Below are 25,739 nucleotides of genomic sequence, written 5' to 3'. Positions count from 1 at the left end.
TGGGTTATGTGGTAGAGTAAGAAATACAAGGATATGAGTGGAATATGTGGGAAGAGTAAATGAATATGTATGTGTGTTTGCCGTAGACTTAATCATGTGTGTAGATAATAGTTTTGATGATAGTAAGTAAAGCTATGTAGAGGCTGTGTGTAGGTGTGAGGGGTCCCAACATAGGCGGATATGTTGTTTGGGGTGGGGGAGGGGTGAGGGAGAGGTGAGGAAAGGGTGAGGGTAGCTTCCCCTCGGCGTGAGAGTGCTTAGGGCCATTTGTGGTTTGTGGTTTTTCTTCGAGAGAGCAGAGTCCAGGAGGAGATGAGAGCTGCAGCAGGAGGGATGTGGTCCATTTGTCTTAATGGCTTTTCGATGTCTTCAGAGTTGTCTGGAGATGTTCACCCCAACAGGCCTCTCCTTTACTTCCGCCAGCAGGCCCTCACCTGTCATCGTCAATCACTCCCACCCCTCATCCCCCTCCTCTCCCATACCATCAGGGGCCCCCTCTCCATCCCCTCCATTACCTTCTAGAGTGGGGCACCCCTCCCCCCTTACCTTCTAGAGTGGTACGGACCAGGATCACATACTGTCACATCGACCTGAGAAGTGTCACCACATGGCACATCACTTAGTAAACTCAGTCAAAGTCAGTAGGTTAGCGTTTACTAAAAGAGGGAAACATTTCACATCGTCACGGAGACGCGATCTCTACCTACAAATTGTTCTTGTTAACTGTGATCATTGAAATGTATGCATGTTTACTCAATCTCCAAAGTATGATTTTCCGCTGTTTGAATAACCAGCAATAATAACACGAGATGGTTCTCTGAAAATATCTAGATGTTCCTCATGGATTATATCATAGGAACTGTCCATGATTAATGCTTCGTTAAGACTGCTAAAAACTAAGGAAATGTGATGGTATTTATACAAGTATAGTCATTTACAGCTGAATGAATGAAACAGCAATCCGTCTCATTCAGGTCTAACCTTCGTGGCGGTTTGAGGCGTTGTGAGATGGACGAGGTAGTGGGATGGCCTTACCCTCTCTCCATCCACCCCCACCAAACCCCTACCCCCCCTCCCACCCCCCTTCCAAGCCCAAACCATCAAGCATCACTACACCCTTCCCAGACCGGATGTTCTGTGCAAAGCCTTTCGTTTTATTTCTGATCATATGTGCAACCTTGTATCGCAATGTGACCAACATGGTATCATCATTCTTTGCTCAAATAGCATTTTTTAAGAATATCGAGTCATAAGCTGGTCTTTAATCTTATTATTATAACAAATCATAATTTGTTGTAAACACAACTGCATGGGATATACATAGCAGTAAGTGGTTTCTCTCTCTCTCTCCAGATCATTTAATAGTTGGGGAAAAGTAACATCAATTCCTTTCTCCTGCCGCCGCTGTTCACATATCTTTTTTTTTTTTCATTTCACTTAGACTGACAGCGCACCAGAGGATGGACGACTAATGTCAATTTTCGAGCCCCCATCACTCTCACCCTTATAACCTCATAACGTAACACGACCAACATGATGACATCGTTCTTGCCCAAATATCATTAATGTAACGTGACCAATATGGTAACTTTGTTCTTTGCCAAAATATCATTTTAAGAGTAACGAGCAACTTTCTGTCCGATGTCTGAATATTGAAATGTAAACCCTATTTAGCCAAACACAATATCTCCATTACATCTCATACCATATAAATATTACGGTCTGCAAGTTTTAGCCCTCTGTAACATAACGCATATCAACTTTCTGCAGTCCAAAATATCATTTTGAAATGAAAAGTGAGGCTTAGTCCATCTCCATTTCATCTCTTACTATATAAATATTGGTGTCTACCAGTTTTAGCCCCTGTAACATATTGTAACGTAACGCATATCAAATTTCTACAGACCAAAATAACATTATGAAAGTATGACTTAGTCCATCTCCATTACATCTCCTACCATATAAATATTACTGTGTGACAGTTTTAGCCCTCTGTAACATATTGTAACGTAACGCATATCAACTTTCTGCAGTCTAAAATGTCATTTTGAAACGAAAAGTGAGGCTTAGTCCATCTCCATTACATCTCTTACCATATAAATATTGGTGTCTACCAGTTTTAGACCCTGTAACACATTGTAACATAACGTGGAAAATCAACTTTGTCTGATGACCAAATAACATTTTTTAAATGAAAGTATGACTTAGCCCATCTCCTTTACATCTCATACCATATAAATATTATGGTCTGCATGTTTTAGCTCTCTGTAACACAATGTAACGTAATGTAACGTAACGCAAATCAATTTTTTGCAGTCCAAAATATCATTTTGAAATGAAAAGTGAGGCTTAGTCATCTCCATTTCATCTCTTACCATATAAATATTGGTGTCTACCAGTTTTAGCCCCTGTAACATATTGTAACGTAACACATATCAACTTTCTGCAGTCCAAATAACATTATGAAAGTATGACTTAGAGGGCTTATTGGTATAAATTAAAAGTTGTTCAATTTGCTTGTAAATTTTTTTATAAAATGGTTATAGAAAGGGCTGCAACTGGTCCAAGTTTCACCATCACACCCTAAACAGAATAGGAGAAAAAAAATACACAACGTATTATGCAACGAATGTTCAACATTCACAAATAATCTCAGGAAACACATGTGTCAACTAAAATGTCTACTATGTGCTGTAGAACCACAAACTCTTGTAATAATTGTAATATGTATGTGCAATATATTTATATTTAATTTTTTTTTTTTTTTTTTTTTTTTTTTTTGGGCAAATTTTTTTTTCTCGTTTGTTATCAAGGGATTTGCATGAAACGTGCACACCTTGCTCAATGGATGCCTATCTGCAAGGGTGCCAATTATGAACGAAATCTGTCGAAGTCAAGCTCAGCTACAGGTGGCCGAACTTGGATCTTTATTTTACTCTGGAAAGTAATTTACAACTTCAAGGTGTTTCTCAGCTTTCATTTATTAATCAATTTACATGCAAATTACACCTTATATGTAGAGTTTGTGCTTATACGAACCTATTTAAACATTTTAGTCCAAAGTCCATTTGTTGATTTTATAAAAAATTATAAACATCATATATTGCATATTTTTGGAAGGGTAACTTTGAATAATTATATTATCGCACTAAACACTTTTTTGATAAAACTGATCAATACAATCCTTTATTATGTGTTAATTTAATATCTGAGTGTTATAGAAATGATTTTAGTTGACACATGTGTTCCCTGAAATTATTTGAAAATGTTGAAAATTCGTTGCATAATACGTTGTGTATTTTTTTTCTCCTTTTCTGTTTAGGGTGTGATGCTGAAACTTGGACCAGTTGCAGCTCTTTCTATAACCATTTCATAAATAAATTTATAAACAAATTGAACAATTTTTACGAAACCGGTAATAAGCCCCCTTAGTCCATCTCCATTACATCTCTTACCATATAAATATTAGTGTCTACCAGTTTTAGCCTCTGTAACACATTGTAACGTAACGTGGAAAATCAACTTTGTCTGATGACCAAGTAAACCGAACCGTCTCCAAACCGGACCTGCGGTCCGAGTCGGGAAACTAGGTCCTGACTGGTTTGGAGTGGAGACGGGTTCAAGTAAAAAATGGGCACAAAGGAAATGATTTCGACGTTCAGTAAACACTTACCGAGTGGATAAATGAATGCCCGACAGCCCAATATGGGGTTGATGATAGTATTTAATTTAAGATTGTGAAACTTAAAACTAAACTAAATGCTCACACATGTGTTAATTTCCACGTTCAGTTAACACTCACTGAGTTGTAAACTGAAAGACTAAGCCAGCCAATGCATGGTTGATGATGATAGTAATATTTTAAGATTGAGAAACTTTAAACTAAATGACCACACATGTAGCGATTTTGCATTCAGTAAACATTTACTGAGTTGTAAACTGAATGCCGGAGCAGGCCAATACACGGTTTGTGATAGTAATATTTTACTTTTTACGATAGAGAAACTTTAAACTAAAAAATGAGGTCGCGTGGAGGGATAACAATGTTCAGTAAACAGTTACTGAGTTGTAAACTGAATGGTAGAGCCACCCAATACCTGGTTAATGATAATAGTATTTCACGATGGAAAAACCTTATCCTATACTAAAAATGAGCTCACATGAAGTGATTTTCACTTACTGAGTTGTTAACTGAATGCCTGAGCTATCCAATACATAGTTGGTGATAGTAGTATTAATTCAAGATGGAAAACTTTAAACTAAACTAAAATGAGCACACATGAAGTGATTCTCACGTTCATTAAACACTTACTAAGTTGTTCACTGAATGTCTGAGACATCCAATACGTGGTTGATGATAGCAGTATTAATGACATTGATAATAAGAGGTCTTGAACTAGATACAGGCAGGGGGACAACAAAGCTGTGATATTGAAAAGAAATTGAACTGAATTTGAAAATTGATTAATATATGTAATGTGAAGCCAATCTACTGGAAAATAGTAAGCAAACTTTATTTGAAAAGAATAAGAGAAGACTGAAAAGCTGGGGCAAGAAAAATGTTAAAAATAAGAAGTAATGATCTTCATAAACATAACATAAGATAACCGTGACCGTAATTAATACAGTGTGAACTCTCTTAAACTATGCTCACCGTGAAATCTCGTCACTAGGCATAACTTGTCACTCTGCGAAACAAATTATTGACTATAGTGCGTCAGTGATAATAAAAATGACCACTTATGTTTTGGAGTGCTATTTTAGTCAAGAAATACTGTAAAGGATAATTATTGACTAAAGGGAATTTCGCGGACTGCTGGTGTTTGATGTGTTGAGCTGCTTAAAGGAAGCATATTTGCTAGAAAAAATTCCTGTGAAATAATGCTTGTTATATGTTTTGACTATCTAGCTAATAGCGCATTGCCTGGCTAATAATGAAATGTCACATTTTGTCTGACTCACTTAGCACAAGTGAAGAGAAAACATTGAAAAACTTGCAAAGGATAAAAACTCTGTGAAATCATATCTGTTATGTTAAGTTTTGACTAGCTGCAAGCTATGTTTGCCTTCTCTCTCTTTCTCAATATGGAAGTGGGTTGGTGTGGGTTATTTGTGTGGACTCGGGAGACGGAGGGGAAGGATGGGAAGGAGGAACGGAGGGAGACAAGGAAGAAGACACAGGAGACACGACAGACCGGGTTGAAAGAAGGGGAACCCCAGACAGAGGACCAGGAGGAGGATCCTTCGGGAGAGAACCCAAAGGAACAGAGGAGGGGGCAGTGGGCGCATCAGGGTCCAAGGCCCGGAAACGGTTGTGAGTCTGAGGAAGGTGGGAAGGACGAGGAGAGGAAGAGCGCAACACGCGAGCATAAGAGATATTAGCATAAGGCGGGAGCCGGCGAACCTGGCGTCTCGCCTCAGGAAAAGATAAACGCTCCCGGTGCTTCAAGTTGAGGACGGCTGCCTCAAGCTTGTAATGGACACACGCACGGGAGAAGGTAGGATGGTCCTCACCGCAGTTGAGGCAGCGAGCCTGGGGAGAAGTGCACTCCGACTTAGAGTGACCTTCGCCACCACACAAAGGACAGAGAGAGACAGTCCCGGAGCAGCGGAGGGCACCATGCCCAAACCTCCAGCACTTGTTACAGAGCCGAGGAGAAGGAATGTACTCCTGGACAGAGCACCTGGCACCAGCAAGAATGAGGCAGTTGATAGTGGTAAGGATTGTGATGTTGTGTACCTTGACTTTAGCAAAGCTTTTGATACAGTGCCACATGAAAGACTAATTAAGAAAATAGAGTCTCATGGTATTGGGGGTGCTATATTAACTTGGATTAGGGCATGGCTATACTAAAGGAAACAGAGAGTTAGTATAAATGGAATCAAGTCAGAGTGGGAAAATGTTGTAAGTGGAGTGCCTCAAGGCTCTGTCCTGGGACCTCTGTTGTTTATAATATATATAAATGATTTAGATTCAGGTTTGAGTAGCAACATTTGCAAATTTGCCGATGATACGAAAATCGGTAGGGAAATTAATTCGGAGGAGGACTCACTATCACTTCAAGTTGATCTAGATAGGGTTTTGAAATGGTCAAAGGATTGGCAGATGCAGTTTAATGCTGATAAATGTAAAGTTCTGAGGTTAGGTAATGATGATAGAGTTACCAGATACGAGCTAGATGGTGTTGAGATTGCGAAGTCGGATTGCGAAAGGGATCTGGGAGTTATGATTAGTAAGAATTTAAAACAAAAGGATTAATGCATAAATGTTCGTAATAAGGCAAATCGGACACTTGGATTTATTAATCGCAGCGTTAGTAACAAGACACCTGGTGTGGTTCTCAAGCTATATCTTGCTCTAGTTAGGCCCCATTTAGATTGTGCAGTTCAGTTTTGGTCGCCATATTATAGAATGGATATAAATTCACTTGAACGTGTCCAGCGTAGGATGACTAAGTTAATTCTCCAAATTAGAAATCTTTCATATGAAGATAGATTAACAAAGCTTAAGTTGCATTCACTGAAAAGGCAAAGAGTTAGGGGTGACATGATAGAGGTTTACAAGTGGGTGAATGGACATAACAAAGGGGATATTAATAGGGTATTAAAAGTATCAACACGAAACAATGGGTGTAAATTGGATAAGTTTAGATTTAGGAAAGACTTGGGTAAATACTGGTTCAGTAACAGGGTTGTTGATTTGTGGAACCAATTACGTGCTGGAGGTGGGGTCCCTCGATTGTTTCAAGCGCGGGTTGGACATGTATATGAGTGGGATTGGGTGGTTATAAATAGGAGCCAATATGGGCCAATATGGGAGCCGTATGGGCCAATAGGCCTTCTGCAGTTGCCTTTGTTCTTATGTGGGGTCCCTCGATTGTTTCAAGCACGGGTTGGACAAGTATGAGTGGGATTGGGTGGTTATAGATAGGAGCTGCCTCGTATGGGCCAATAGGCCTTCTGCACTTACCTTTGTTCTTATGTTCTTATGTCTTCAGTGGATATCCTTCATTTGTTCAGTTAGTTCATGTTGTCAGCAAGATGGAGCCTGCTGTCAGTTCTCGAGGGGCTGTTGAATAGCTGTGTTGCAAATGCCACTTGATGGACAATAACGTAACCATTCGCTGTGGTGTAACTTAGTCTGTGATATTTTTCTTTGATTTGCAATATTGCGTCATCAGTGGGCACACCTGTGTTCAGGTTAGTTCAGTATGCAGCCTCACAGCAAGATTGCTATTTAGCTGTTTGTTATCGTGCCACTGGATGGACATTAACGTAACGTAAACTCGGAAATGTAGTAGTTAGTCTCTTGTTATTAATAAATTGTTATGTTATAGAAAACGGTCTTTGATGTCAACCCTTCAACCATATTATTCCACCATATTTCTGCATATTACGTTTAAATGTTGATGTGATCTTGATATGACGGCTGTTCTTGGGAATTCTAATTCCAATTCATAGCGCCACATCAAATATAAATATTTGATTGTGAGAACCCGTCGGTTACCCTTTATTAGTTTTAACGTCCTGTTTAACTAGGAGGAGCCAGCGGCCTATAGTGGACAGGTTTTCACCCCTAGTGGTGGAGGCCTGCCGGTTTGCTCCCGCTTTTCCTTTTTCTATTGGACTCATGCTTAACTGCCGTGAGCAGCCTTTAAACTTGTAGTCCACCTCCTAAGGGAGGTAGGCGTAGAAAAATATCTCACACATAGTTGAGGCAGTTGATAGTGGTAAGGATTGTGATGTTGTGTACCTTGACTTTAGCAAAGCTTTTGATACAGTGCCACATGAAAGATTAATTTAAAAAATAGAAGCTCGTGGTATTGGGGGTGCTATATTAACTTGGATTAGGGCATGGCTATTCCAAATGAAACAGAGAGTTAGTATAAATGGGGTTAAGTCAGAGTGGGATAATGTTGTTAGTGGAGTACCTCAGGGCTCTGTCCTGGGACCTCTGTTGTTTATAATATATAAAAATGATTTAGATTCAGGTTTGAGTAGCAACATCTGCAAATTTGCAGATGATACAAAAATCGGTAGGGAAATCAACACGAAAGAAGACTCGCTATCACTTCAAGTTGATCTAAATAGGGTTTTAGAATGGTCAAAAGATTGGCAGATGCAGTTTAATGCTGATAAATGTAGAGTTTTGAGGCTGGGTAATGATGACAGAGTTACAAGATACGAGCTAGATGGTGTTGAGATTGCGAAGTCGGATTGCGAAAGGGATCTGGGAGTTATGATTAGTAAGAATTTAAAAGAAAAGTATCAGCAGCAGTAGTAGTAGCAAGGGCAGCAGTAGTAGTATCAAAAAGGGAAGCAGTTGTAGCAGCAAGGGAAGCAGCAGTAGTAGCAAGAAGGGTAGCCGTAGAGTCAGCAAGGGCAGCAATAGTAGTAGCAGCAGAAGTAGCAGCAAGGGCAGCAGTATTAGCAACAAAGGCAGCAGTAGTAACAGCAAGTGCAACAGTAGTAGTAGCAGCATGGGCAGCAGTAGTAGCAGCAAGGGCAACAGCAGCAGTAGTAGCAGGAAAGGCAGTTTTTTTTTCTACCACAAACGTGGCCACACATTTACAATGCTAACCAGCATATATACATTTTCTTCTGTCCTCCATGGACAGGGTTAGAGACGTGTGAAACACATAGTTCAAGGGTTTATTGAACAATCAACCACAGAAGGTGATTCGGTGCTTTTAAAATGCTAAGCTAACATACACACGTAAATACATAGATACACATGTTTACGTATGCCCTACATAAAGTGTTTGATGTGTCTTTTACATAGTGTCATTAATGTGCATTTACAAAGGTGTAATTTAATTCTGATCAGCTTCCATATATACTTTTTACACATATACATACACACACACACACATATATGTACACATACATACATACATGTATACATACATATATACACACATGCATTCACATACATTTGTCTCTTTTACTCTGACAGAGTGAGATAGCTGATATAGAAACTAGTTTGCAATTAAGCACTTAATCACTGAAGGTGATGAAAGTGCTTTTACAAGCTCAGGCTATATAGTTACATCACATACATACATTATATAATTGATACATTACATGGTTAATCTTGGATGCAAGTCCAATATATCATCAAGTGTTCCAGTACTCATATAGTAATTACACAGTTCAGTATACCTTAGCCCAGGAGGGCGAAAGTCAGTCATTATGGGACATTCTACAATATAATGTTCAAGAGAGTGCATGTTTTCTCTTTCACAAAGTTGACACATTGTGTACTCGACATTTGGGTTTTGAGAAAGCTGGCAGATTCGTCTATATCCCAGGCGTATTCTGGCCACTATAACATCACATTGCCGGGTTCTTGTTCTATTAGTCCCATATATGAATGTCTCCTCACGATATCTATCATAATATTTAATGCTACAACTTTCCGGTCTTTGTGAATTTGTTAGGTCTGTGAGATCTTCATTTGATATTTGTTTAAATATTCTCTTTGTCACTGCTAATGAAACACCCATATCAATTTCTACCACTGGTTTTCTACAAGCTGTCTTTGCAAGCATATCAACAGTGTTATGCCTTGAGATGCCAACATGTGATGGTATCCATAGGAATTTAATTTCAAATCTGTTTTCTTTAGCAGCTAAAACATTCATTCGAATATCACTGACTATTTTCTGGGTGTCACTACTATGTGCGTTCAATGCCAGGAGTGCACTCTGCGAGTCACAGTAAATAAGTCCACTGCCTTTGTCTTTTAAAAATTCAGTGGCAAAGTATGTGCCTGCAAGTTCGGTTTGAGTTGTACTTGCCCAGTCATTGACGCGCTTCATTGCTGTATGTACGAGAAAAGATTGTTCAAATATATTGCATGCACATCCGGTACATCGTCCACCTTCTTCTACAGAGCCGTCGGTATAGCACTGATACACATCGTTACCCATACTCTGAGTACTTTCAGTGATGCTTTTCAGTGTTAACTGTTTTAATAATGTAGAGTGCACACTATCTTTCTTGGGCGCATTTACAAAATCAACTGATAGATCCCAGTTATCCCATGGAGTAATTGGTTGATTAATCATTAATTGAGTTGGGTACATATTTAATATTTTGATGTAGTTGGCTACCTTGTAGAACCAAAATACATAATCAGATTTCGTTCTTCTTCTATAGACCTCAGGTGAGTGCAGTATATTAGAAAGTTTAGCTTGAAACTTCATGTGTTGTCTTGATCTATTCAATGCCTTCACTCTGAAAACTGTGCTAATAGACAAAATGTATGAGTGATACATAAAACATTCTAGCAAGTCTCACGTTGATTCCATGATTGACACCAACAAGGACCCGCAAGGGCTTTAATCTCTCCAACAGTCTTCTCTTGAGAGAAAAAAGGTACCCAGGGTCGTTAATGGGAACACCAAGGTAAGTAAGACTCGCAGTTCTCAAGTGCTCGCCCATCTATATGATAATTGGGTGGTGGAATACCACATGGAATGAGGGCACGAGTTTTCTGTACAGAGATAAGGAGGCCACATTCCTCAGCTCTAGTAGCAAAAGCATCGAGCAGAACTTGCATTCTAGGCTCGGAGGCAGCCTGTAAACATATATCATCAGCATAACAAATGACAGTGTCTTCATTATTAGTTGGAAGATCTTTAATAAGTTTATGCATCAGAACGTTGAACAACAAAGGGCTGAGGACCCCTCCTTGTGGAGTTCCCAGTTCAAAGTGTTTGCTCCCTGTGCTTTTAACACCATTAAACAAAACATATGCTGTTCGATTAGACAAATAGCCCTTTATCCATTTCAGTAAATTTCCTTGTATTCCCAGCTCGGCAAGCTGTTCCAGTATGATTTCTCTGTTTGCTATATCAAAAGCTGCTGCTAGGTCGATGAAGACTGCTTGAGGGGAAGCTTCAATATGTGCGAAGTACTCAACAAAACAGTGTTGTGTACTGAGCCCAGGCATAAATCCAAACAGTTGAGGTGACAGGTGCCCCTGTATACGATACATGAGTCTGTTACGAACAATACGTTCAAGCACTTTACAGACACACGATGTTAGAGATATTGGTCTATAATTATCTGAGTGTGGTTTGGGGATGGGAACAATGACACTCTTTGTCCAAGCATCAGGTAATACTCCTTCACGTAAACTCATTCTGTACAACACTAATAGTGGATTACCTGGTACGTGTGAGACTAATCTCAGTAGACTGTAAGTAATACCGTCCTCTCCAGGAGTAGTTGATTTTCCCATCTTTAGTGCATGATTTAATTCCCATTCAGTTACATCATTAAGGTCCGACACGTCGATAGCTGTACAGGCAAGATTGATGGTTCGTTGTCTGTTGGGGCGTATGCCATTAAGTTTGTGCTGTATGTTAATTGGGAGTGAGTCGTAGCTCGATGTTAGTGCACATTGATCAAAGAGGATGTTTGCTTGTTCTAGTGGGCTGTGGCGCAGCGGTTTGGTTGGGCTGCTTCTAGAGATTTTTCGTATCTTTTCCCAAACTTCAACAAGTGTTGTTTGCTCATTTATACTTTGTAGCAAAGGCAGTAGTAGTAGTAGCAACAAGGCCAGAAGTAGTAGTAGCAAGGGCAGCAGTAGTAGCAGGAGTAGCAGCATGGTCAGCAGTAGTAGTAGCAGCAAGGGCAGCAGTAGTAGTAGCAGCACGGGCAGCAGTAGTAGTAGCAGCAGTAGTAGCAGCACGGACAGCAGTAGTAGTAGCAGCAAGGGCAGAAGTAGTAGCATCAAGGGCAGCAAAAGATGACAGCAGGGGTAGCAGCAGTCGTAGTAGCAGCAACAAGGTCAGCAGTAGAATCAGGAAGGGCAACAGTAGTAGCAGCAAGGGCCGCAGTAGTAACAACTTGAGCGGCAGTCGTAGCGGCAAGGGCCGCAGTAGTAGTAGCAGCAGCAAGGGCAGCAGTAGTAGCAGTAAGGGAAGCAGCAGTAGTAGCAAGAAGAGTAGCAGTAGTATCAGCAAGGGCAGCAATAGTAGTAGCAGCAAGGGCAGCAGTAGTAGCAGCAAGGGCAGCAGTAGTAGCAGCAAGGGCAGCAGTAGTAGCAGCAAGGGAACCAGTAGCAGTAGTAGCAGAAAGGGCAGTAGCAGTAGTAGCAGCAAGGTCAGCAGTAGTAGCCTCAAGGGCAACAGAAGTTGACAGCAGGGGTAGCAGCAGTAGTAGTAGCAGCAACAAGGTCAGCAGTAGTATCAGCAAGGGCAACAGTAGTAGCAGTAAGGGCCGCAGTAGTAACAACTAGAGCGGCAGTCGTAGCGGCAGCAGAAGCAGCAAGGGCCGCAGTAGTAGTAGCAGCAAGGGCAGTAGTAGCAGCAAGGGCTGCAGTAGTAGCAACAAGGGCGGCAGTTGTAGCAGCAAGGACAGGAGTGGTATAAGCAAGGGCAGCAGTAGAAGTAGCAGTAAAAACTGCAGTAGTAGCAGCAAGGACAGCAGTAGTAGTAGCAGCAAATGTCACAGTAGTAGCAGCCAGGTCAGCAGCAGCAGAAGTAACAGCAAGGGCTGCAGTAATAGCAGCAAGGGCAGCAGCAGTAGTAGTAGCAAGGGCAGCAGTAGTAGCAGCAAGGACAGCAGTAGTAGCAATGGATGCAGTAGTAGGAGTAATGGCACCAGTAGTAGCACCAAAACAGCAATAGTATTAACAGAAAGGGCAGCAGTAGTAGTAGCAGCAACGGCAGCAGTAGTAGTAGCAGCAACGGCAGCAGTAGTAGTAGCAGCAGCAATAGGAGCAGTAGTAATAGCAGTATGGGTAGCAGCAGTAGTAGCAGCAGTAGTAGCAGCAGCAGTAGCAGCATCGGCAGCAGCAGTAGTAGTAGCAACGGCAGCAGCAGTAGTAGTAGCAGAAAGGGCAGCAGTAGTAGCAGCAAGAGCAGCGGTAGTAGCAGCAAGGGGAGCAGTTGTAGTAGCAGCAAGGGCAGCAGTAGTAGCAGCATGCCCTGATTAATTGGTTTAAATCCTGCAAAGTTGAGGGGGATATTAAACGTCAAAATATTGTCAAATTCGATAATGTTCAGTGCAAAATAAAATGCAAGAATACTTGCTTAAAAACTCAATATTATGCGAAATTCTGAGATTTGTAGGCCAAATCAAATATCGTGAGGAAACATGAAGCTGTATCGAAATATTGGTAAATTCGAATATTTTTACTTGAAACCACCCTGCATGAAAAACTAGAAAAAAAGTCACTATATTACCAAATATGAGGAGTTTTACTCCATATCATAAGGCAATTTCCTGTCATTCAGATCATTAAAAAACACATGAAAATGTTTTTTGCAATAAAATGATACAAATAAATTTGTTTTCATTAGAAATAACTTAAATGTTAGTGATTTTCCGTTTATATTACCGAAAGAAGATGAACACGTATAACCGCTCCAATCCAGCTGAAATGTCAAAATATGCAATAAAAACAGAATTTCTCTCCTAATCAATATCTTACTCACTATTTTAACGAGGTACAAATGGTTGATTTAAAATAAAGTATTTAAGGTTAATTTGCAAACTCTTACGTGTTTGCATCATATTTATCGTATATGTAATGAATTTATAACAATAAACTGAAAATTAATATAAAACTTGGAAAATCGGCAAAATATTGCCTTAATCGTTAAAATTTGGTTTAAATCACATAAAGGATTTATGATCCAAATCGTGTTTGCATCATATTTATCGTATATGTAATGAATTAATAACAATAAACTGAAAATTAATATAAAACTTGGAAAATCGGCAAAATATTGCCTTAATCGTTAAAATTTGGTTTAAATCGCATAAAGGAAAAAATGATGATAAACGTCAATACATTGGCAAATTCGGTGATTTTTAGTTCAAAACAAAATGCAAGAAAACTTGCTTAAAAACGCAAAATTTTGCGAAATTCTGATATATGAAGGCTAAATCCCATTTAGTGAGAAAACAAAGTAGTATCGAATTATTGGTAAATTCGAATATTTTTACTTAATTCTCACTACATGAAAAAAGTCAGTATATTACCAAATTTGAAGATTTTTACTTCAAATAATAAGGCTAGGTTTCGTGTTATTTAGGTCATTAAAAATATATCTAGAAATGTTGTTTCAAATACAAATTATAAAAATCAATGTGTTTTCATTAGAATTAACTAAAATGTTCCAGATTTACCATTTATATGACCAAAAGAAGATGTACACATAAAACCGCTCTAATCCCGCGCAAACGTCTAAATATGCAATAACAACTGAATTTCTCTCCTAATCAATATCTTACTCACTATTTTAACGAGGTACATATGGTTGATTGAAAATATAGTATTTAAGGTTAATTTGCAATCAATTACGTGTATGCATCATATTTATCGTATATAATAAATTATTAAAAATAAACTGAAAATTCAATAAAACGTTTAAAAACGGCAAAATATTGCCTTAATCGTTGCTATTAGGTTTAAATCCCGTTAAAGAAAAAGGGATGATAAACTTCAAATTATTGCTAAATTCGATAATTTTTAGTACAAAACAATATGTAGGAAAACTTGCTTAAAAACGCAATATTATGCGAAATTCTGATATTTGTAGGCTTAATAAATTATTGTGAGAAAACATGTAGTATCGAAATATTAGTAAATTCGCATATTTTTACTTAAATCCCACTACATGAAAAACTTTTAAAAAGTCACAATTATTACCAAATTTGAAGATTTTTACTTTAAATCGTAAAGCGAGGTTTTGTGTTATTTAGGTCATTAAAAATACATCCTGAAATGTTGTTTCCAATACAATTTATAAAAATCAATGTGTTTTAATTGGAATTAACTAAAATGTTCCTGATTTTCAATTTATATTACCGAAAGACGATGTTTATGTAAAACCGCTCTAATCCCGCTGAAACGTCGAAATATGCAATATAAACTAAATTCCTCTCCTAATCAATATCGTACTCACTATTTTAACGAGGTACAAATTGTTGATTGAAAATAGAATATTTAAGGTTAATTTGCAATCACTTACGTGTTTGCATAATATTTATCGAATATATAATGAATTAATGACAATAAACTGAAAATTTATTAAAACCGTGGAAAAACGGCAAAATATTGCCTAAATCGTTTAAATTTTATTTAAATCGAACAAAGGAAAAGGGGATGATAAACGCTAAAATATTGCTAAATTCGAGGATTTTTAGTTCAAAACAAAATGCAAGAAAACTTGTTTGAAAACGCAATATTATGGGAAATTCTGAGATTTGTAGGCCAAATCACATATCGTGAGAAAACATGAAGTCGTATCGAAATATTGGTAAATTCGAATATTTTCACTTAAATCGCACTACATGAAAAACTGACTGCACTAACTACATCTTATAATGTTGAGTGCATCTTTAAAAAAATAATTGAGAATTCGATTGGAATGATATTAAGAGAGGCTTCATAGATCTAATATTTTAAAACTATCTTGGGGTTTTATTGAAAACGAACCATAAATGATTATATTTAATGTGCCTAAAAGCTTTCCAAATACACTAACTGTATCTTATAATGTTGAGTGCATGTTTAAAATAATCATTGACAATACGATTGGAATGATATTAAGAGAGGTTTCATAGATCTAATATTTTGAAACGATCTTGTGTTTTTTTAATGAAAACGAACCATAAATGTTTACTTTTTATGTGCCTAATAGCTTCCCCAACAAACTAACTGCATCCTATAATGTTGAATGCATCTTTAAAACAATAATTGGCAATAGGATTGGAATGATATTAAGAGAGGTTTCATAGATCTATTATTTTATAACGATCTTGGGTTTCTAATGAAAACGAACAATAAATGATTATTTTTAATGCGCCTAATAGCTTTCCCCCAACACTCCAACTGCATCCTATAATATTGAGTGCATCTATAAAATTCCTTAACAATGCAATTGGATTTTGGGCAGGCAGGTTACGGTCACCTGATGTTCAAGTGATCAGCGTGATCTCACATCCAATAATGGTGTCTGACTCATCCTCTATGATGATTCATCTGATCACGGGACATCAGGTGACCTAAACCCTTTCCCATTGGTGGAGAAAAACTTTCCACCGGTCTAATCTAGCTTTGCGGCCTGCATAACTGAATATAGTATATATAAAACTAAACTACTATTCTTTTTTTATTAAGTAAATAATATAATATTATTAGTTAGTAATTACTAAAAAAAAGAAATAGAAAGAGTAGTTACATATATACTGGTTGAAATTTTATTTTCATCCGATTGGAATGATATTAGGAGAGGTTTCATGGATCTAATATTTTAAAACGATCTTGTGTTTTATTAATGAAAGCAAACCATAAACGATTATATTTATGGTGCCTAATAGATTCCCCAATACACTAACTGCATCTTATAATGTTGAGTGCATCTTTAAAAAATTCATTGACAATACGATTGGAATGATATTAAGAGAGGCTTCATACAAACACATTTAGAAGCATTACTTATTACATTTAACTGTTGGCTTACAGCTTTTATGAATTCAGCACGTTAGTTTGGGTCACTGATATGCCTAGTCATAGCTTGAAGTTTTGAAAGTATATCAGATAATTCGGGATTAACTTTGGGATTGGCAATTAATGATGAAATAGATGGTTGCGAATTATTTGGTTGAGGAACTAATGATTGTTGTTGAAGAGGGAGCGGTTGTTGGGCCGGATTTGCTGTACTGGGTGCACCTATTGGTATTGTGGGTAGTGACTGTTGGTTATTCATTTTTATATTAGTGAATGTTTATTATGGTAAATGTTATTGTTGTTGTTTTAGATTCAACTACTCAGAAGAAAAGTTTCAAGTAGCACGGGCCATGGTGAGCTCGTAGTGGACCTTACGGTAAATGCTATTAGTATATTATAGCCAACAGTACCATATGCTCACATTCATTTTGTGTACAAATATATTCTTTTTATTCTTCTTGATATTTACTTTTCTTTGGACAGGAAATTTGTTTCTTTAGTTGTTTTAATGTAATAGTACCATTAATATTAATGTCATAATTTTTATACAGATTATTCCAAATATCTTTATATTTTTCCGATTTTCATGAGAGGTATGCCACCATTTCTGACATGCCATAATTGATGAAAAGACGGTAATGATATTTAGAATTTTCTGCTACATTAGTTATTCATTTTCTTACACCATAAGAAATCTGTAAAATTTGATTTACTAAATCTAGATGCATTTCAAATGCTAGAGACATTGGTATTTTTCTTAATTTCGACCAATTATCTTGTTTCTTATAGTGTTTCATAAGAGAATCAATTATATCCTCATTATATTTTCTTACTTCATAAGTGTTTAAATACATCCTAATGTTTAATATCGATTTATTAATTCGTTTTAACATATTTTCATAAGTTAAGCAATTCTTAATAATACATTCATTTAATGATGAATTTATACATATACGATCTGATTTTTTAGCTCAGCAATTCCATCTAAAATGTAATCGTCATCATCATTAGACAGTCTCTATCAATATTTTTGTTAACCGTAAGGAATAATTAACAACCAAATAATTCGAAGTCCAACTCTTTAAACGTTTAAGATCAATACATTTCAGTTCATTTTAAATGATTATTTGATATATAATATTCAAATAATAAACCAAGGAACCATATACGCCAGGATTAGTCAGTTGGGTCTGGTATTTAATTCCTCACAAAACTCACTTCTTTTATTGACCAAGCCAACTTAGGCTGGATGACATGACAGACAGATTTGGTCTGATATGCAGCATCATTACTACCTACCAAATACAAATTGAATGTAGGTCTCTATTGTAAAAGCAAATGGAGATTTAACTAATCATATGTGAGCAAATAGGCCTTCTAAAGGTTCCTCGAATCTTATTTTTTTTTAAAGAATGTTGAAATCAAACTGTTTGAAAATATAATAAAAAAAATTCTCTCTCTCTTTTTTCTTTATTAAGTATATTATATTATATAATATACATTATATATATATATATATATATATATATATATATATATATATATATATATATATATATATAAATATATATATATATATATATATATATATATATATATATATATATATATATATATATATATATATATATATATATATATATATATACACTTGCGTTTCAACTTTAGCCAATACCTATGTTGACTTCAGTGCTACACAAGCAGGAGGAGCTGCCAATCACCGGGAAGCGACCAAGTTACGTAAATAAAGAGACCTTGAGCACCACTACAATTTTGTCCCCTATTGCCTCAGAGACACTTGGTGCCTGGGGTAAAAGTGCTGCTAGCTTTTTGAAGGAGTTGGGGTCTATGCTAATGGAAACAACTAGAGACCCTAGAGCTGCCAGTTTTCTTTTTCAGCGCATTAGTGTGGCAATCCAGAGAGGAAATGCTCACTGCATCCATGGTTCCTGCCCGCCATCTGAGGAGCTGGAGGAGCTATTCAACTTGTGACAAGCAGCCTTGTACCCTGCATGTAATCAATATTGTAACTTTTTTGTGTAATGACATTTTCAAATAAAGTTAGATAAATATACACACATACCAAAAGAATAGGGGTGGTAGGAGAAGAAAATATCAAAGTGTTCAGTGAGGATCCACAAGGTCTTCTCTGAGTACTTTTTATTTTCTTATCCGTGGCTATGGGTCTCTACACTTGCACCAGAGGTGGTACCCCTATATATATATATATATGTCGTACCTAGTAGCCAGAACGCACTTCTCAGCCTACTATGCAAGGCCCGATTTGCCTAATAAGCCAAGTTTTCCTGAATTAATATATTTTCTCTAATTTTTTTCTTATGAAATGATAAAGCTACCCATTTCATTATGTATGAGGTTAATTTTTTTTTATTGGAATTAAAATTAACGTAGATATATGACCAAACCTAACCAACCATACCTAACCTAAGCTAACCTATCTTTATAGGTTAGGTTAGGTTAGGTAGCCGAGAAAGTTAGGTTAGGTTAGGTTAGGTAGGTTAGGTCGTCGAAAAAACATTAATTCATGAAAACTTGGCTTATTATGCAAATCGGGCATTGCATAGTAGGCAGAAAAGTGCGTTCTGGCTACTAGGTACGACATATATATATATATATATATATATATATATATATATATATATATATATATATATATATATATATATATATATATATATATATATATATATATATATATGTCGTACCTAGTAGCCAGAACGCACTTCTCAGCCTACTATGCAAGGCCCAATTTGCCTAATAAGCCAAGTTTTCATGAATTAATGTTTTTTCGACTACCTAACCTACCTAACCTAACCTTACCTGACTTTTTCGGCTACCTAACCTAACCTAACCTATAAAGATAGGTTAGGTTAGGTTAGGTAGGGTTGGTTAGGTTCGGTCATATATCTACGTTAATTTTAACTCCAATAAAAATAAATTGACCTCATACATTATGAAATGGGTAGCTGTATCATTCCATAAGAAAAAAATTAGAGAAAATATATTAATTCAGGAAAACTTGGCTTATTAGGCAAATCGCGCCTTGCATAGTAGGCTGAGAAGTGCGTTCTGGCTACTAGGTACGACATATATATATATATATATATATATATATATATATATATATATATATATATATATATATATATATATATATATGTCGTACCTAGTAGCCAGAACTCAATTCTCAGCCTACTATTCAAGGCCCGATTTGCCTAATAAGCCAAGTTTTCCTGAATTAATATATTTACTATATTTTTTTTCTTATGAAATGATAAAGCAACCCTTTTCTCTATGTATGAGGTCAATTTTTTTTTATTGGAGTTAAAATTAACGTAGATATATGACCGGACCTAACCAACCCTACCTAACCTAACCTAACCTATATTTATCGGTAAGGTTAGGTTAGGTAGCCAAAAAAAGCTAGGTTAGGTTAGGTTAGGTAGGTTAGGTAGACGAAAAAACATTAATTCATGAAAACTTGGCTTATTAGGCAAATCGGGCCTTGAATAGTAGGCTGAGAAGTGCGTTCTGGCTATTAGGTACGACATATATATATATATATATATATATATATATATATATATATATATATATATATATATATATATATATATATATATATATATGTCGTACCTAGTAGCCAGAACGCACTTCTCAGCCTACTATGCAAGGCCCGATTTGCCTAATTAGCCAAGTTTTCCTGAAATAATATATTTTCTCTATTTTTTTTCTTATGAAATGATAAAGCTACCCATTTCATTATGTATGAGGTCAATTTTTTTTATTGGAGTTAAAATTAACGTAGATATATGACCGAACCTAACCAACCCTACCTAACCTAATCTAACCTACCTTTATAGGTTAGGTTAGGTTAGGTAGATGAAAAAGCTAGGTTAGGTTAGGTTAGGTAGGTTAGGTAGTCGAAAAACAATTATTTCATGAAAGCTTGGCTTATTAGGCAAATCGGGCCTTGCATAGTAGGCTGAGAAGTGCGTTCTGGCTACTAGGTACGACATATATATATATATATATATTAGTATATTTTGGTAGTAGTCTTTCCCGTAGACATATATTATTAAATATGACCGAAAAAGTAAGATTAATAATTGTAACACGAATTTTCTCGATCTTTCTTATGTTTCTTTTCACTGTTGATGGTAATTGAAAATCAATTCTCCAAAATTCATTTTTATTTCTAGTCTGACGCGACACTTGAACGCGTTTTGTAATAACTTATTACATTTTCAAGGACTTTTAGTTTACACACACACACACAACTATTACCTGCAAACACTAAACAGAGTTCTTACTTATGCTATGATTTAAACAGCTTTCATTTTTCATTTTATACCCGCATTTTGGTGAGGTGATATGTTACAACAGATTTTGGATGAGGTGAACAAAACTTTCAACACAGGATAAAACACGAAACAATGGGTATTGAAGGTAAGAATGGAAGTAATTGCAGAGGGCCTATTGGGCCATATTTCTTAATGCTTCTAAATTGGAGCGGAGTCTTGAAGTGGGTAGAATATAGTTGTGCATTAATTGGCTGTTGATTGCTGGTGTTGACTTCTTGATGTGTAGTGCCTCGCAGATGTCAAGCCGCCTGCTATCGCTGTATCTATCGATGATTTCTGTGTTGTTTGATAAGATTTCTCTGGTGATGGTTTACCATCCGAGTGCCGGCGGGGAAGTGGTTCAAATAGCTTCGGCTATCACTTCCTTTTGTCCGGTCGTGATGGTCAAGTGGATTAAGGCGTCCTGTAGTTACCAGTTGCATTGCTCCTGGGAGTATGGGTTCGAGTCAGTTCTGGGGTGTGAGTTTTCAGTCGTCATATATATATATATATATATATATATATATATATATATATATATATATATATATATATATATATATATATATATATATATATATATATATATATTTATATATATATATATATATATATATATATATATATTTATATTTATATATATATATATATATATATATATATATATATATATATATATATATATATATATATATATATATATATATATATATATATATAATAATAATAATAATAATAATAATAAAGATAGGTATAGTTTAATATTATCAGATGATATAGTTCAGTTCATTGTTCATAGAGTTTAAAGCAGCCGAATTTTTCCAGAGTACACTTGTAATTCCTTAAGCTAGAAGGGTTAAGTAACAGTCGCCTTTTAAGCTGCGTGGTTGTCCTCTTACAGTATCTCTCTCACTCTCCTCATTTTGATCCTTTTAACGTATGTAATAATTTCTCTTTGTGTACGTGGATTAAGAACAGGACGGTTGAATTCTTATTTTATTCGTTCCAAGTCACTGTCATTCAAAAATTTACGAAATATTTGATTAATAAAACTGTCATCCATTTTTTATCTAGTAGGAGAAATTTTATGACGGACTTAAAATAAAATGAGATGAATTTCTAATTTAAAACCAAAATATAGAATATTAAATGACCGAAGCATTAGTACAAGAAATTGACCGGGGTCTTCAACCCCTTGCTTCGTCTCTCTCAGAGTTTGGGGTGAAGAAAGTAGGGGATTTACTACCACAAATAAATATTTGGCTGATATATCCAGAGATATTGAAGGTTCAAATCTTAAAGCAAAAACCTATATTGTATCTGTCCATGACAACCTTCACCTAAAATCTAATAGTCCGTCCAAAGAATTTATAGAATCACTTTTACACGGAGAATACAATTCTCCTCTTCTAAATGCAGAAGAAAACGAAGCTCTGAAACAACACTTATCTTCGAAATATCCATTTAAACTCTATAAAGCACATGTTGACAGAGTAAATAAGCTGGCTCAGGAACTGGGGTTTTAAAACGAAACACAATTTCGGAAGTTTATAGAAAGTAATCCTTCACTGAAAGATAAAACATTAGTCTGCATTTTTAAAACCATGGGCAAATGGGCTGATGAAAATAAAAGTTTTATACTCTTAAGTGGGCTAACATTAAGCGTATTACTACCTTATCTACAAAAATATAATCGAAAGAATAGTGGTTGTTTTAGATATCGTGTGGGACAAGAATCTCAATCCTTACAGAAAGAAGTTTATTTAAACCGATTTTGTCAATTCGCTGCCAGTCGAGCTGACCACAGCAGTGACACAGTACTGGAAGACGTAACGCATCCTTTATCTAACGCACGTGCATGGGACTGTAACTTTAATATACCCAGTACTATTGAAACCCAAAATATATTAAGTTTAGGATGTAATGGAATATGTAATCCTCATAACTATAATTTGCTCATACCGTTTGTCCAGGGAGGATATATACCTGTTGATTTTAAGGAAACATTTTATATGTATAGGTGTGAACAAGGTACGTTTTTGCGAAATGTTGCTGAAGCACTAGGTGATGGTGTTGGTCAGGTCGTTCAGGGTATTAGCCAATCTAATGTGTTGCAGTTTATACCGAATTCATTGAAAAAAATGGGATGGATTATACTGATACTTATTATAATAACAATATTTGCTGGTCTAATTGTAAAACTTATTGTTCAAAAATTCTAAGTATAACCGTTAATCAATGCTTTGCTTTGGTTCAAACCAGCTTATGTTTGATTTTTTTAAATAGTTTTTATGAATTTATTATAACTAAAAAAGAATAGAAAAAAGAAAAAAATAGCAATGGGATTAATACGAATTTTAGTTGCTATAATCCTAATTGTAATCGTTATAATAATTATTCATATACGCGGAAAACGTATCAATGTCAGTAAGGCTATCAGACATGATCCGATACCAGAGTTCTCCAATGTATATCAGGAAACATACCAATCCGTCAACAGTCAAACAACAAAATTCTCTGAACTTCCTCTTGATACAACATTACCATCCACCATCACTCCCACAACAACAACAACAGAGTCCTCTGAAGTACCTCAAAAAACAACATTACAATCCACACTCAGTCAAAAAACAACAACAGAGTCCTCTGAAGTACTTCAAGAAACAATATTACCATCCACCATCAGTTCAACAACAACAACAGAGTCCTCTGAAGAATCTCATATAATCATCTCAAAGTTGGAATCATTATTCTCCCTGTTTATCAGAGATATAAATACCTATAAAGGTCTCGTAATTATTCCTAAACCACCAATTTCGTATAATCCTAAGAACAGAATCGAAAGTGAGAATACAATCATTAAGCCTTTTAATAGCTTCCTTCTAAATTATAATAAAATCCACAGATATTTATATAACAATACTGTCTCATGTAACGCAAATTATGTATGGCAAAATTCTAGTTACGACAAGGGATACTATACAAAAAATCCAACTATTTTAATATTGCCTTGGAATATTCATGATTTGAAACCTAATGTTTATACAGATCAAAGTGAAATAAAGATGTTACATTACAGAACCATATAAATGCAGTACGTGCAAAATCACACAATGAAAGAAAAAATTCTACATGGACAAATTGTGGATATCATGTACACATGCGGCGTCAAGATATATTTATTCAGGGATTCTCTAAGTATGATTTTCCAATTAAAAAAAATTAATTATCCACCATTTGTGGTAATGAAACTTGAACTTCAAGATGGTAATAATGAGGTAGAATGTAAAATGGTGGCTAAGAACATTAATTCCTCAGAAACCTTTGCTAACATTAATATTAATATCAATGTGGAAGTCTTGGAAGAAGAACAAGAAACAGGAGGAAGAGCAGGAGGACTCCCTGATATGGTTCCCGATTATGAGTCCAGACACATAATAATCGAGAGAATGTAAAATTATAATTGTTGAGAATAGGATAAAAACGGTGAGGGAAAATATATGAATTTTCAAACTCTCTAGAAACTCTAGAAATAAGTTTCTGAGTGAAAGTGTATATATATTATTTCAATAACATATTTGAATTGCGTTGAATAATTACTTTTTTTAATACTTTTATTAAAAATCATATAATTAAAAAAAGAGAAAATTAGGAATGAATCTACTGTCAACAATTATTATATTAATAATATTAATTTTCCTAACAGTTATAGTAGTCATTCAGTCACGGAAAAATCTACAAATACTAAAAAATTAAATAAAAAGGAAAACAATGACAACTCCATCAGTCATGATCCAATACCAGAGTCCACTGAACTATCTCAACAATCCTCCTTCGGTCTAACAGAAGCTTCTAAAGTACCTCAAGAATCATTAAAATCAGTCAGTAGAGTACCATAAGAACCATTACAATCATCTTCCATCAGTTCAACAGAATCTTCCGAAAAACCAAAAGAAACATTAAAATCCTCCAACATTCAAATAATGAAGAAATGGCAGCAGCTCCAACAACACCTTCATCTTCTGATCAAGATTCAAACAGATTCCTCTGACCTGCCTCAAGAAACATTACAAACAGAGGACTCTGAAATGCCTCAAGAATCATTACAAACTGAGACCTCTGAACTACCTCAAGACAGCCCGTCCTCCAAACAAAGATCCAAAAGTGATTCCATGCACCCACCAAATCCCCTGTTTATGAATGAAAAGCGGTTTACACACGACTCACAACTGTTGACGTTCGAACATATCCGGAACAAGTGTTTCACTGACGAATTTTGTTCGAATCACAACGCTATAAATGCTTCACCCACGTACTACAAATACAAATAATCGCCAACAGAACCTAAACACCTAACCTAACCTAACCTATGCCTATATATGTACAATATGCTAATATATTATAATATTAATTTATACTTGAGAAAATTCCCGTTTTGAATGAACAGCATACTAAAATTTATGAATGCGTCTGTGGGGTCGACCGCTGGATGTAATGTACTTGAGTCGAGGACGGGTTGCTCAAGAAACATTAACAACCGAGGCCTCTGAACTGTCTCATGAAACATTAACTACTGAGGCCTTTGAACTGCCTCAAGAAACATTAACTACTGAGGCCTCTGAACTGCCTCAAGAAACATCACAAACTGAGGCCTTTGAACTGCGTCAAGAAACATCACAAACTGAAGCTTCTGAACTACCGCAAGAAACATTACAAACCTAGACCTCTAAACTGCCTGAAAAAAAACATTACAAACTGAACATTACTTTCAGAGGCTTCTGAACTGCCTCAAGAAACATTACAAACTGAGGCTTCTGAACTGTCTCAAGAAACATTACAAACTGAGGCCTCTGAACTGCCTCAAGAAACATTACAAACTGAGGCTTCTGAACTGTCTCAAA

At 36.0% G+C, this 25,739-nt stretch overlaps 1 protein-coding gene across 1 annotated transcript in view; it reads left to right on the top strand.

The window, feature by feature from the left end:
• Nucleotides 1–24,737, top strand: part of LOC138359492 (uncharacterized) — a 29,255-nt gene extending 4,518 nt beyond the window's left edge. Inside the window, exons 2-7 of the mRNA XM_069318809.1 lie at nucleotides 8,262–8,505; nucleotides 11,540–12,114; nucleotides 12,251–12,640; nucleotides 16,785–16,827; nucleotides 24,157–24,289; nucleotides 24,545–24,737. Of these exons, the coding sequence (XP_069174910.1) occupies nucleotides 8,262–8,505; nucleotides 11,540–12,114; nucleotides 12,251–12,640; nucleotides 16,785–16,827; nucleotides 24,157–24,289; nucleotides 24,545–24,737 (1,578 nt within the window). The remainder of the gene's footprint in view (nucleotides 1–8,261; nucleotides 8,506–11,539; nucleotides 12,115–12,250; nucleotides 12,641–16,784; nucleotides 16,828–24,156; nucleotides 24,290–24,544) is intronic.
• Nucleotides 24,738–25,739: the final 1,002 nt, after the last annotated feature.

The sequence above is a fragment of the Procambarus clarkii genome, chromosome 1, assembly GCF_040958095.1.
Source record: "Procambarus clarkii isolate CNS0578487 chromosome 1, FALCON_Pclarkii_2.0, whole genome shotgun sequence".
Lineage (NCBI taxonomy): Eukaryota > Metazoa > Arthropoda > Malacostraca > Decapoda > Cambaridae > Procambarus > Procambarus clarkii.
The sequence above is the reverse complement of the archived record's forward strand: the minus strand, read 5'-3'. Positions and strand labels throughout refer to the sequence as shown.